This window comes from Manacus vitellinus, unplaced genomic scaffold, assembly GCF_001715985.3.
Source record: "Manacus vitellinus isolate BGI_N305 unplaced genomic scaffold, ASM171598v3 scaffold_74_pilon, whole genome shotgun sequence".
Taxonomy (NCBI): Eukaryota; Metazoa; Chordata; class Aves; order Passeriformes; family Pipridae; genus Manacus; species Manacus vitellinus.
The window spans coordinates 1,806,264-1,819,622 of record NW_021940780.1 but is presented as its reverse complement, the minus strand read 5'-3'; the positions used below and the strand labels follow the sequence as shown (position 1 = coordinate 1,819,622).

Below are 13,359 nucleotides of genomic sequence, written 5' to 3'. Positions count from 1 at the left end.
TGAGGCGGCACGAAGGGATCGCGGGGTGTCTGAGGGGCTACGAGCGGCGCTGGGGGGGTGTGGGATGGATGCGCTGTGTGGGGTACGAGGGGCGAGCCCGGAGGGACTTGGGGGGTACGGGCGGGCTCGACCCCCACGCGGGCTGGTGTGGTGTCTCATTGTGTGCATTGGCCTCCAGTGTGGCCTTAAAGCAGGGAAAAAAAAAAAAAAGGAAAAAAAAATTAATCGCCAACGCGGTGTTTACGGGCTTAATTTTGCTTCTAAGAACGCAGGTATTTGCAGAACCGAAGTTTCAGGCTGATGTTATTGAGTTCTACATCGTCAACTTCAAATCCAGGAAACTAACAAAAACAAACAAATAAACAAAAAAAACCCAAACAAAAAAAACCCAAACAAACCAGTTAGCCTCTTAAGTTTTCTAGTTAAAACTTAGTGGTATTAAAAAAAAAAAAAAGTATTATTGTTCCTTCTGCTGGTTTCTTCTCAAGACTTGTCTTTTCTCTCTCTCTCTCTCTCTCTCTTTCTCTGCTGATGCTAATGAGTCTTATAAAAAGTAGTATTAAACTGCTGACATTTTTTGCAACACTTGGGGCAAAACAGTCACAGCGTGGTTGTGATTAATGTATTTTGTGCATGGATTTTACCCTGATATGAAGTTTGACAGATTGAAATCGTGGCCTTGTGTTCCCTTCCCCATGTATATTTATTGCTTATATTATGTTTATTACGTTGCTTGTACTATGTTGTTTGTTGTACTGCTTGCTGTGCATTCCTCTCTCCTGTTCCAGCCCTTTGTGTCCTTTCCCTGTAGCTCTCTGGAGATAAATTTTCCTTTCCATCACACTGGAAAAAACACTTTGCTCGGGAAAAATGTGGGTTTGGGAGCAGCTTGAGCGTGGTAGGGAACTCTTGCTCTTAGGAAATAACTATAATAATCTGGTTTTTCTTTTTGATAGGAATCTGTGATTACAGGAGCGAAGGCTGAGTGAATGTTTCTTAAAATAAATCCCAAACAATGCACAGACAACCCAAGAGTCCCCTGAAAGTTAAAGAAAACGAGGGTGGTTGTCTTGAAGAGAAAGATGAGGCCTCTTTCCCTCTGCCAAAAGACCAGAAGATCTGCAAAGGGACTAAATTCAGAGTCATCAGAGCGTCCAAGAAGGAGAATTTGAGCGATGGGAACCAGGCCTGGTCACCCAAACGTGCCCTGAAATCCCCCAAAGGCCTCGGGGAGGAATTGTCCCACCCCGAGGGGGATCCCAGGAGCTGCCCCTTCCCTGGGGGCTGTTGTGGTGTCCTCCAAGGGGATGTGGGCAGTGAACCCACCTTGCCTTTGAACAGGGAGGAGGATTTTCCAGGCAGCAGGTCTGGTTCCTTGGGGAGTGATTCCTGCTCCACTCCTGAGAGGGACAAAGCTGAAGGAAAACCTGATTTGGGGACATCTGAAGAGCTGAGGGAAAACCCCGTTGATTTTGCTACTGTGACAATTACTGAGTTTGGGATTGCTCCAGAAAGTTTCACCAAACGATGTAAAGGTGAGGCTGGGGTGAGTAAGGACTGTTGTCCTTCCCAGAGAGGCATCTCGAGGTCATCTAGTCCAAGCTCTTCCCAAAAGCTCCAATTTAGGGCAGATTCAGGTGCTCTGACAGCATTTGGATATGCCCAAGGAGCAGACTCTGAGAGGAGTTGCTATAATATCCTGTATCTTATATATTTATATAATATTTACTTATATAGATATTTATTTATTTATATCCCTTCTATCTTTATATGATATATTTTTCTATATAATATTTGCAATATATGATATAGAACATTATGTACATGTAAATTATGTATATGTGTATATATTATACATAATATATATTATAATAGATATGTATGTATAACATATATATATGTATATATAACATATATATAATATACATGTGTATGTAACATATATATGTGTATGTAACATATATTTAATATATATGTGTATGTAACATATTTAATATATATGTGTATGTAACATATATTTAATATATATGTGTATGTAACATATATTTAATATATATGTGTATGTAACATATTTAATATATATGTGTATGTAACATATATTTAATATATATGTGTATGTAACATATATGTGTATGTAACATATATTTAATATATATGTGTATGTAACATATTTAATATATATGTGTATGTAACATATTTAATATATATGTGTATGTAACATATATATGTGTATGTAACATATATTTAATATATATGTGTATGTAACATATTTAATATATATGTGTATGTAACATATATATGTGTATGTAACATATATTTAATATATATGTGTATGTAACATATATATGTGTATGTAACATATATTTAATATATATGTGTATGTAACATATATATGTGTATGTAACATATATATAATATATATGTATATATAGCATATATTTATATATATTATATATACATATAATGTAATGTATAGGATATCTTATATATAAGATAATTACCACGTTTAACCAGGATTTATCCTGCATCCTACATAATTAGATGTTCCCTTTTTGTCTCTGAGCTTCACAAGGGAGCTGTAAGACAAATTCTGCAAATCCTGTGCTCAGTTCCTTACCTAGCAATTGAAAAACTAAAAGCCAGCCAGCCCCTCACATGGTATATAAATCAGTTAAATATTAACTTGCTTTTAGGCACCTCATTTCCTTTTGCTCAGGAAAACTTCTTGAGCGGAGCAGACAACTTCGGGTCTCTCCAGAAATAGCAGAAATCACTCTTAAAAAAGACCAAAAAAAATAGCATTTTGAAGCTTTAGGTATTAAAAAAAAATTCCTGGCTTTTTCTGGGCTTGTTCTTATTTTATTTATTTTTTAAGCTCTGCTCTTGTCCCCCCTGGCAGGGAGTTCTCCCACCTCGCTGAAGTTCCGGCGCAGATCGACCATCGGCTTGCGGGGCTCCCCGGAGAACAACTCCCTGATCCGCTACCTGGCCCAGCAGAGAGGCAAGAGGCAAAAAGAACCTTTTACACAGGTGACAGTCCTTCCCAAATATCACCTGGGGCACTTCAGTTCCCCCCAGGAACCACCAGGATGAGGCAAGGCCTGGGAGGAATCCAGCAGGAGAGAGAACCTGATTTTGCTGCCTTCCCTTGGCCACTTGACTTTAGGCTAAGGGGATATTCCAGGTTTTGTTTAGAGGCTGGAATCTTCTCCACGTTGAGCCTGCTGATGGATTTTAACTTGTCTTACTTTCCAAGTTTGATTTTTTGGGTAATTAAAGTGCTGTGAGTGAAGTCAATATGAGCACAAGTGACTGGTTTAATCAGACTTGTTGTTAACTTGAACTATCCCAGGCTGTCAGAAAGCAAATTCTGGGCATGGCTTAGAGGAACAGATTATTAAAATGCAGTAAAACTTAAAATATTTCTCGATAAAGTTCCTTTTTTTGCTTATTCTTACCATCCACCTACAGCTGCAGGCAGATTAAACACAAGACTCGGTTCTTCTCTCTCTTTTTTTTTATCTCAAAGGATAAATACAAAGCAATAAAGAGTCTGATGAGGTTAATTTTTGTTTTGGCAGATCAGTCCTTTTAAACATGTGAATGTCAGGTCGTTGAAGGACAAGATTGAAACCTTTCAAACATCTTTTGAATCCCTCCAAGAAGCTGAAGGAGAAACTGGACTCTCTGGGCTGTCCCACGGGGATGATTCTCAGGAAGGAGGCTCTTGTAAGTTGATTTAATACTCTGCTCAGTGGTTTGTCTTAAACATCAGGCCTTCCTTTAGGCTAAAAAGTGAGAAACTAAAAATACTTCATGTAAAACAAAATAATCTTCCTTTATAAGGCTTGGCACAGGTGGGTTTTGGGTTTGCTTTGAGGGGTTTTTTTGTGTCTTTTAACCATCTTGGTGCATCCTGAATGGTGGTTCCTCAGAAAAAAAATGTAAACTTGTGGTTTTATGACTCTTTCCTCAGTTTTAGTTCCTAGATTTATAATCTTTGTGCTTTTTCACTAAGCATTAGTGTTTGCACACTTTTCCCATGAAGCTGAGAATGGTTTTTATTTTATTTCTCTGGTATTGATGATCTTCCAAACATTTACATGCAAAGGATAACTTGCTTTGTTTTGGAGGGTTGGTGATGTTATTTTCAATGTGTTTTCTTTTCCCTGCCTAAAACATGACCTGGCTTTTTGCATCTCACCATCCTCTTGGTGAAGAAACCTAAAACCAGAATTCACTGAAAAAAACCTGAAGTTTGTCCTTGTGGTTTGTTTGGTTTGTGTTTTGTTCTTAATTGATGCAGCTCAGAACAAAGTGCCTTTTAAAAAGGAGCCAGACCTGGAGCAGTGGAGTGAAAAGTTCCTGTTGGACAACAGTGGAGCTGATTTGAAAGAGAATTTTTGCAGGGAAAACGTGACCAGGAGCAGTAAATGTGACCCCAGGATCTGCAGCATCTTGTCTCCAAACCCAACTGTGACTGAACCTGCTGCTCTACAGGTACTCAGAATTAAGAGGAAACTTCTAATTTAGTGATTAAAATAGCTTTTTCATGCCTTATGTTTTCATTTGTGCTGTCTAATCCCTTTAAACATTTAGTTTTGGGGAAAATAAATCCAACTAAAGTAGTGGCTGATTGAGAAAACACTGAAATCTTTGTGGGATTAAAAAGCTCCACAGTTTGTGCTATTTTAAGAGGCAACATTGTCAGGTAGTTTTTTATTTCTTTATCATGTGTCTATATAAATTGATGATATATATTGACATATATATATATATAAAATCTTGTAACTTTTTCTCTAGGAATGGGTTTATGGGCAAAAAAATCCTTCTGAGTCCTTGGAGACTGTTGCAATTGGAGATCCCTTGGAAAGAGGCCATGGTAAGAGGATTCATCAGCATTAAAACCTTTCTTATATTCTCCTCAGGAAATAAACCCCCTGGAATATTTGTCAGGAAATGTTTCACCTCATATCTGTTCTCTTGCCTGCAATTTATGATGCACCAGAAACCTGAGGTCACTCTGACATAAATGCTGATGGGGGAACACACAAAAAAAAAAGGGGCTGTAAATAACAAACAGTTTGAGAGCTGCTGTGCCTCAAAGCCCAGCTTAAAACCAGAATTTGGAGTTTGTTCAGCCCAGCCAAGCATTAAACACAGTCTTACTGAAGCACTGAAGGAAAGAGCTTTTATGAGAAGGGCTGAAATATTGGGAAGGTGGGGTAGGGAAGCTTGGTAGGGAAAAAAGCTCAAACTGAGGGACAGGTTGGGAATAATTGCTTAGTTTTCTGTAATTTTCTAGCCAGGATTTTTTTTTTTTTAAGGAAAAGTAGAGTTGAGTAGCTCATGGCTGTGAAGGAGAGAGGGATATGAATGCAGAGAGTCCCTCTCTGTACATCAGAGAACACATTCATTTCCCCCTCCCCACAACTGACAAAATCCCCATGCAAAATGTCTTTTCCTCCATGCAGCGCTCCTTTTTGGTGTTCTATAAATTCCCAAAAATATTGAACAGAAATGTGGCGCCACAGGAGCCAAAATTTCCAAACAAATGGGTTTTTCCCTGATGCTGCTGCACAGAATCTGTGCAAGTTTGTGTTGTTGATCCTGAAGCCTCCTCGATTTCCCTTCAGCCTTTAACTGACGTATCTGTGCCCTTGCCCCAAAGTTTTCAGGTCTGAGCCCACCCCTGCTGACAGCAGAAGTGATGTTCTCTCGGCTCTGAGCAGGAAGAAGGTTGCTTTTGTGGCAGGACTGAGCCTGGGAATGCTGGAGGAAAGCAAAGCCCTCGTCACCCCCCCTGCCACCCCACGACAAGCAGGCACCGTTCCCTTCAGCGACCTCACCCAGAGCAGCTCCCTGAGGTCCATCCTGAAGAAAACCCCCATGAGGCAACTCCTGGGCAGCCCAAAGGTTGGTTCTGGGGTCCAGGGAGGTCCCAACACCAAGGATGAGCTGCTGCAGAGCCCTAAGGAGTGAGCAGCACTTGGGTCAGGGTTAAAGAGCCTTTGATGTTGGTGGGAAATAATTTAATGCTGCTTGGCTTGAAGCTTTTGTGTTAGGAGGAGATCTGGCCTTGACCTAATTGCACCTTCCAGGACCTGCAAGAAGATGGAGAGACACCATTTTCCAAGGGCCTGGGAATGGCTTCCCACTGACAGAGTGGGTTTAGGTGGGATATTGGGAAGGAATTCCACCTGTGAGGGTGGGGAGGGGCTGGGGTGGAATTCCCAGAGAAGCTGTGGCTGCCCCTGCATCCCTGGAAGTGTCCAAGGCCAGGTTGGAGCAACCTGGGCTAGTGGAAGGTGTCCCTGCCCATGGCAGGGGGTGGAATGAGAAGCCCTTTAAGGTCCCTCCCAACCCAAACCATTCCAGGATTCTGGATATGATATGAATGTCTTTGAGTTTTATTCATTGAGCATACAAATTAAGTTTTTAAAACAAAAGGACTGGTTATTAAATGCTGCTCACAGGGAAACTTATCTTCACTTTTGAGAAGGATATTTTAATTAAATTTGAGATTTGATAATTAAATAGTACTGACTGGTATCATTTAAATTTTACAGGAATACTTGAATGATGCAGTTGGCAGAGGAGGAGGGGAACCTGTCTCAGTCTCCTACTATGAAAAAACCTTTGAAGCATCAGAAACAGGTTAGATTCCCCTTTTTTAAAAACCAAATAATTCCCATTTTGTTTTTTAAATAGGCAGAGTATCATCTGGGATCATAAAGTTTGGCCTCTTTGCTAAATCTTTTTGGTGATCTACTTTAACCACCACTGTTTTAGCTCCTGTGTGGCCTCCCACTGCATGACCTGGAAAATGAGATTGCCAAGGCAAATAAAATAAAATCAACTCTACTAAATAAAATAAAACACCACTAAATAAAATCTGCTAAAATTAATCCCACCCCAAAAATCTTCAGGAAGCCTCTGACACTAGGGCAGAGTCACTGATTTTTCCAAGAATTTTACACTTGTGGAACAGCTGGTCATTCCTAGTCTTCTGCTTTCTTCCTTAATTCTTTATACTGTAATAAAGCTGCACTGAAAATTGTGGATGATCCCACAGGACATATAAAGGTGGATTTTGCTGTTTGTTTGGGATTTTAGGGGGGTGTTCAGACCCATGCAAAACCCACTCTGGGACAGTCCCACATCCCCTGAGCTGCTCCTTTGTTTTATTCCAGCAGAGAACACTGAAAATCTCGACCTCAAAACGCCCAAGAAGAAAAAAGTGACTTTTGGAGAAGTTCTGAGCCCTGAAATATTCGACCAGACCTTGCCTGCAAACACCCCCCTGCGCAGAGGAGCCTCCCCAGGCCTGAGCTCCAGCCCTTCCCCAAGGCCAGGCTTAACTGCAGAACCTTTACCCAGGCTGGAGTTTGGCTGTGAGGATGTAAGTTCTTTATTGTTATTCTTTAAAGCTGCAAAAACAGCCCCTGCTCTCTGTGAATGGTCACTTTTTATTGAATTTTTATTGAACTTTTTCCCCTCAACCTGCTTGGTTTTGCAAAGAAATTGCTGAAATACTAAATTTAAGGCTGCTTTATTCAACTTTCTTTTTGCTTTATGAATTCTGAGCAACACTTTGGCCTGTAAAGCTGGGTCTGAAGGTGGGTACTGGTGGCACAAGGAGTGTTTTTGCCTTGTTTTTTTCTTCTATTTGGATGCTGTAACTCTTTTTGCCACATGTAGTCAATGATCTGGTGCATTCTTTAAGAAAAAATAATAAAACCACTTGGCTCTTCCAAACACTGATGGACAAGGGGTTTTTCAGTACATCTCTGGTGTAATTTATTGTTAAAAAATATCATTATCTGGCATATTTATTGCTAAAAAATGTAACTTTTTTTGTTTGAAGGAATGTGTTGAGCCTCCCCAAGATTTCCTGGAGAGTTCCTTTGCTGCAGAAGACCCTCCACCTGTTGAAAATGCAGAAGGTAACTTGCTTTTTTGGCTGTAGATAATGAATCTTTTTGCACCTGAAAAATTGAGAATTGAGATTTTATTCTTTGGGGTTTTTTTGTCTGTTTGGCTTTTTTTTATACAGAGGATGTATTTCAATTGTGCTAAAATTTAAATGCTCTCTTCTAAAGCTCTTGGCAGTAGGTTTAGGTTGTTATTTAACCTTGTATTTTCTCTGGAAGTGCCTGATCTAGTCAGACTTAAAGAAGTAAGTCTGGACTTAAATTGGGCTTACAATCACAATTCTGATATTAAAATATCAAGCCAACAATAAAAGAATTGAAAGGGGGTTGTGCACATGTATTTATGAAATCTGGGCATTGTTGTGTGCTAATTATTTCTCACCAAACCCTCCCCAGTTTAGTTCTCCTCTATTTTATAAAGCAAAATGTTATTTATTTTATCTTGCCATGTTTAATATTCCTCAAGAATAAGTCACTACTCAAGCCAAAGGTGGTTCAAGTGCATAATATTAGGAGTTATGGGGATAATTTCCTTGGGATGTGATCAACTTTTGCACTGAAACTGAATCAAAATTCTTTTATTTTTCATCTATCACAGAACCAACTGACAAAGCTGACATGGTAAAAACTCGTTCTTCTGCTAAAAGGAAGGTAAATTTCTTTAGTGATGATTTTTTTATCTGTTTTTTGAACTTCTTCAGGCAGAATTGTTATGTTTTATACCCCCTTTTCCAACCTTTTCCTGAGGATTGTCCATCTCCAGGCATATGGAAATACCTCCTGTTAGTGCAGGGAATTGTCTCCAGGAAATGAGATTTTTCTGAGTGAAAGTGGTTTTCCAGTTATTAAAACCATTATTTTTTTATTGATATTTAAATTTACTATTTCCATGGAATTTTCCAGGAGCTTTCCCAAACAATCTGACAAAACTTTGTGGTTGCTGGAATTTTAATTGTACAACAATTTGTGTCAGAAGAGCTTTCACACTTCAATATTGGACAGCTCTGGGGTGGTTTATTGGAGAGAGGGAAGGCAAAAAAAAAAACCCAACCAGGAATATGAAAAAACCAACCCATCTTCCCTGAAAGAAAGAAGTGAAGATAAAAAATTTAGCATTTTTCTCCTTAGAATGTCCTTTTTGTGCAAAAAGGGCTGTATTTACTGTGTGAAGACAAGCTCTGTAACATTTAATTTCCAGTTGTCTCTACCTTTTATGGCCCCATAAATGAAATTATAGAGACTAAGCCCAGTTTGATTCTGATGCCAGTTGGACTCTGGTGGGTTTTTTTTTTTAATAAAAAACAACTCAAAATTCCTCAACAGCACAGGGCTGAGTCAGAGCAGGCTGATGGCAAACCCTCAGGAGCCACCACCACCAGGAATGCTGAAGGCACTAAAAATCCAAGGAGGAACAAGATCCCACGCCAGAAGAATCCACCCACATCTGCTCCCAAAAAACCACAGGTGAGTGGCAGCCACTGCACTGGGGATTCCTGCCTTTATTCCCCAATCCAAGTGTCTCTCCTTGGGTTTTCTCTGATTATTTTGACTTTTGTAAAGAGTCTTTGTTGTTCTTTCTTGCTGCCAAGATTTTCTTCTTCGTTCCCAAGTTGTTTCCCAGCCTTTGCTGCCGAGTTCCTCTTCCCAAGAAAGGCTGATCTTATTAGGATTTGAATATTTGTAGGGCAAAAAGGAGGCGAAAGGGGGGGTGTTTGTGTCACTTTTCAGGCTGATCAGCAGGGTTTGAATATTTCTAGGGCAAAAAGGAGGGGTTTTTTTATGCCTTTTCACACTTCAGGGACAGCAAATGAGTTTCTGGTTCTTCCCTTCCCAAGTGCCTGCAGCAGGAGATGTTTGAACCTGCCCAGTCCTATTTTATTTAAGTGTCACAAAGCTTTGAAGCTTCTAAAAGATTTTTGCCCCTGATCCTTTTCAGACTGAGCAATGGGTGAAGAAAGTGCAGTTTTCAGAGCTGAAAGACTCAGTTCTTTGCCTTCTGGGTTTGGTTGAGGGACCCAAAAACCAGGTCTTGTGTTTGAAAAGAAATTCTTGGAGTTCTCTGATTAACTTGTAGATTACAGAACAAGGGGAACCTTCCTTTTAGGGGAAACAATTGTTCTTCCATCCCAATCCAGCAGTGGTGTCACTTATTTGATAGAAAATGTTGTGGAGGATGTTGTGCTCTAGTCAGGCTTCTCAATGTTTGCAGAGATCAAGACAAACAAGCTACGGGAAAAGAAGAAAGAGAAAAGTGAAAAAATCTCTATATGGGGAAAGAGAGATGGCTTCTAAGAAACCCCTTCTCAGCCCTATCCCTGAAATTCCAGAGGATTTCTCTTCTGTCTCATCTCCAGACTCACCAAAGGCAGAGGGGCTTTTTTCAGGTAATTTGGTTTTTAGCTTTATTTTGCTGTGCTCTCTCTGTTCCTTCTCGTTTTTTTATTCCATAAAAACCTGTTCCTGGTTATCTTTGTGCATCAGTAACGAACCCACTATTATATTTTTTAATTTAATTACCTCTATAATAGCAGAATCTGGAGGATCTAATAGATCAGTAATGTCCAACTGAATAAATTCACCTCTTGGTGGACTCCAGTGTAAAGCTGACAAAAAAAGGACCTCTTTTCTTTGGGCACTGATATTTTCAGTCTTTAAAGCTGGTGAGTTGGGCATGAAGAGTCAAGGGATGTGCAGAGCTTTCTGTGGGGGTTTTCCCACTATTTCTCTGGAATGGTTGTTTAGAAGGTTAATTTTATGTAGAGTAAAATACTATGAAGCTTTTTTTTTGTAATAATTAAAAGAGATTTTTGTGCATTCCCAGAGTTAATTAACCACCTGTTTGTCCTGATTCAGAGGATGCAGCTGCAGATAATCCTAAATCCTGGAATGCCTGTGAGGATGTCCAGGAGGAGGTGGTGGTTGAAGGGGTGAGAGGGAAGAGCATCATCCATGCAGGGGATGTGGATCCAAGCTCCAAGGACCTGGATGTGGCAGCTCCTGGCAGCTCCAGGGATGGGGCCCCTCAGGTGTCCCAGGAGGACCTGGAGGCTCCTTCTGGCACTGAGCAGGAGGTAATGAGTTGCTTAAGGATCAGGAAAGTCACGTTTGGAGGGAAGGAAAACACAGGAAGGATGATGGATTAAAGGTTGGAACAGGCTGCCTGGAGAGGCCGTGGGATCTCCAGCCTTGGAAGAGGTGCTGAGGGTTTAGAACTCCACTGAGTGAGGCCTCTGAGCAACCTGGGCTGGTGGGAGGTGTCCCAGCCCATGGGACATGGGATGAGCTTGAAGGTCACTTCCAACCCAGCCCATCCCAGGAATCTGGGATTCTCAAGCAACCTGAGCTTGGCCTCACATTGAAACAACTTCCAACCTGTGGATTCTGGATGCCAGGGTTCTGTGGAGTCAGTCTGTCTAGCCATTTGGAGAATGACTAGGCATGGGGTGGAAAACACCAACAGTTGTTTAGTTGAAACCAGGTTTTTGTGGATCACCTTTTGCCTGTGTCTAAAAAAAAAATAAAAATGAAGAATTATTATTATTTTTATCCCCCCCAGGTTTCAAACGTCGTGCCAGATGCAGAGGGTGGTTTTGGTACATCTGAGGGTTTCCAGCAAGGTGAAGATGAAGCAAAGGAGAGTAGTTCCTTGACAGAAAATGAGCAACTAGAAGGAAATCTCCTGGGATTTCTGGAACAACAGGCCACTGATGTACACGAGGGTGCCCAGAGAACTCAGTGCCCTCAGCCAGGTTCTGTAAGTGGTAGCCCAGCAAGAGGAAGAAGAAGAAGAAGCAGCAGTGCCATCTACTTTCCTCCTGTTGAAAACTTGGAAATGACTGGAATGGACCTGCCAGTGTCATCTTATAACGTGGAAGAAGTTTTGTGTGTTCCCAAAAGCTCCTTCCAGCCTTCCCGAAGGAAGGGCAGCGCCGGCGGCGAGACCAGAGTGCGGCGCAGCATGAGGCTCAGGAGAGAGGCAGGAACTGAGGGACTTGCATGGATTCAGCTCCCCAGGGAGCTCCCAGAGCAGCCTCCCCTGCCAGCTCCCGCTCCCAAATCCAGGAGGAGAGTCAGCACATCCATCCTGGTGGGGGCTGAGAACGTTCAACCCCGAGAGCAGAGCCCCGGCCTGTTCCCAGCCCTGGGGAAGGAGAACGAGGACTCTGCTCGTTGTGCCCACGGGCCTGGCAGGAGGAGGAGGAGGAGAAGTGCACCCACACCTCCAGAAACTCCTTGGGCTCAAACCCAGAAAAGGAGAATCACAAATTCTGTAAATAAGAAGGACAGAAATAACACCAAACACTCAGAAGAAGCAGAAAAACCTCCCGAGGACACTCAGCGAGGTTTCAGCTGTCTCTGATTTTCTGAAGTGAAGATGAATATTAGAGTCTTATGTTCTGTCCAAGTGCTGTTTTCTCCTCTCTTCCACTTTTATTCCCTTATTAATTTTCTGGTTAACTTAGAGCTAATTTTCCATGTCTTGAGGCCTAAAATGCTTGAAGATCAGACCTGTGGGGAAGACTGGCTTGGCTCAGGGGGTTGATCTGGTACAGCTGTGGCAGGTAATCAAGAGAATAAAAAATTCTTCACCCATGATGAACGTGGAGTTGTCTTTAGTAGTTAAACCATGGTGTAAATTATGTGTCCTTTCAGCTACAACTGCTTGAAGTGTTTGCTTCCCAGCAAACATTCCTTTTAAAGTGCTTGATCATTCCTTTTAAAGTGCTGTTGAAATCTGCACAAATTTTCTTCTAGATTTCAAAAAAAAATACACTTGAAAACCCTTTTGAGATTTTCTGCAAATAAGAAAGAAAAGAACTGGCTTGAAGAGGAGGAGGAAGAGGTGGGGGACCTGTTACCATCTTCTGAAAAGACTGTTTGACTCCTGGACAAGAGCAGAGGTAAAGTTTCTGAGAGTAAGATTTTGTGTTAGAAACAGCTCCTGAATTCTGTTTCTCTGCTCTAAAGGTGGGTCATTTAAAAAAAAAAAAGGAAAAAAGAAAAAAAAAGCTTTTAAATCTTTCTTATCTATAAAATTCACGTAGAAAAATGAGCTTGGCTGAGGGAGGTGAACCAGCTGAAGCTGAGCTTCATTTCCAGCCCCTGAGCACAGAAAGCAGAGCCCTGGGGTTCAGTGCCTGGCCTGGCATCTCCCTGGTTGCATTTTTCTAGTTGCACCAGTGCAATAAAAAGTGACTGTCAGTGGTTTGCTCCAGCACTTGCTGCTGCTTTCATTTTTCCTGGTGTTTCCCACGAAGGAATTCCTGTGCCAGCCCAGAGGAAACAGCTTTCTGTGGAACACCAGCCTTGCTTTTATCGTTGGTGATGTGGACTAAAATGTTTTATGTACTTGGCTGCTTTTATAGGGCTTAAAAGCAAACAGAGCAGTTTGATTTTTATGCCTGTTCCTCCCAAGACAAGAACT

The 13,359-nt window shown here is 41.2% G+C and overlaps 1 protein-coding gene across 1 annotated transcript; it reads left to right on the top strand.

The window, feature by feature from the left end:
• Positions 1-864: 864 nt before the first annotated feature.
• On the top strand, positions 865-12,523 carry CDCA2 (cell division cycle associated 2). Its single transcript, XM_029964566.1, has 14 exons — positions 865-1,535; positions 2,900-3,030; positions 3,582-3,729; positions 4,307-4,500; positions 4,804-4,882; positions 5,672-5,916; positions 6,570-6,657; positions 7,197-7,402; positions 7,868-7,946; positions 8,533-8,585; positions 9,258-9,398; positions 10,144-10,318; positions 10,788-11,005; positions 11,491-12,523. Exons 1-14 carry the CDS (start codon positions 1,016-1,018, stop codon positions 12,292-12,294), a joined length of 3,081 nt encoding a protein of 1,026 aa, XP_029820426.1. The 5' UTR covers positions 865-1,015; the 3' UTR covers positions 12,295-12,523.
• The last annotated feature ends 836 nt before the right edge of the window (positions 12,524-13,359 follow it).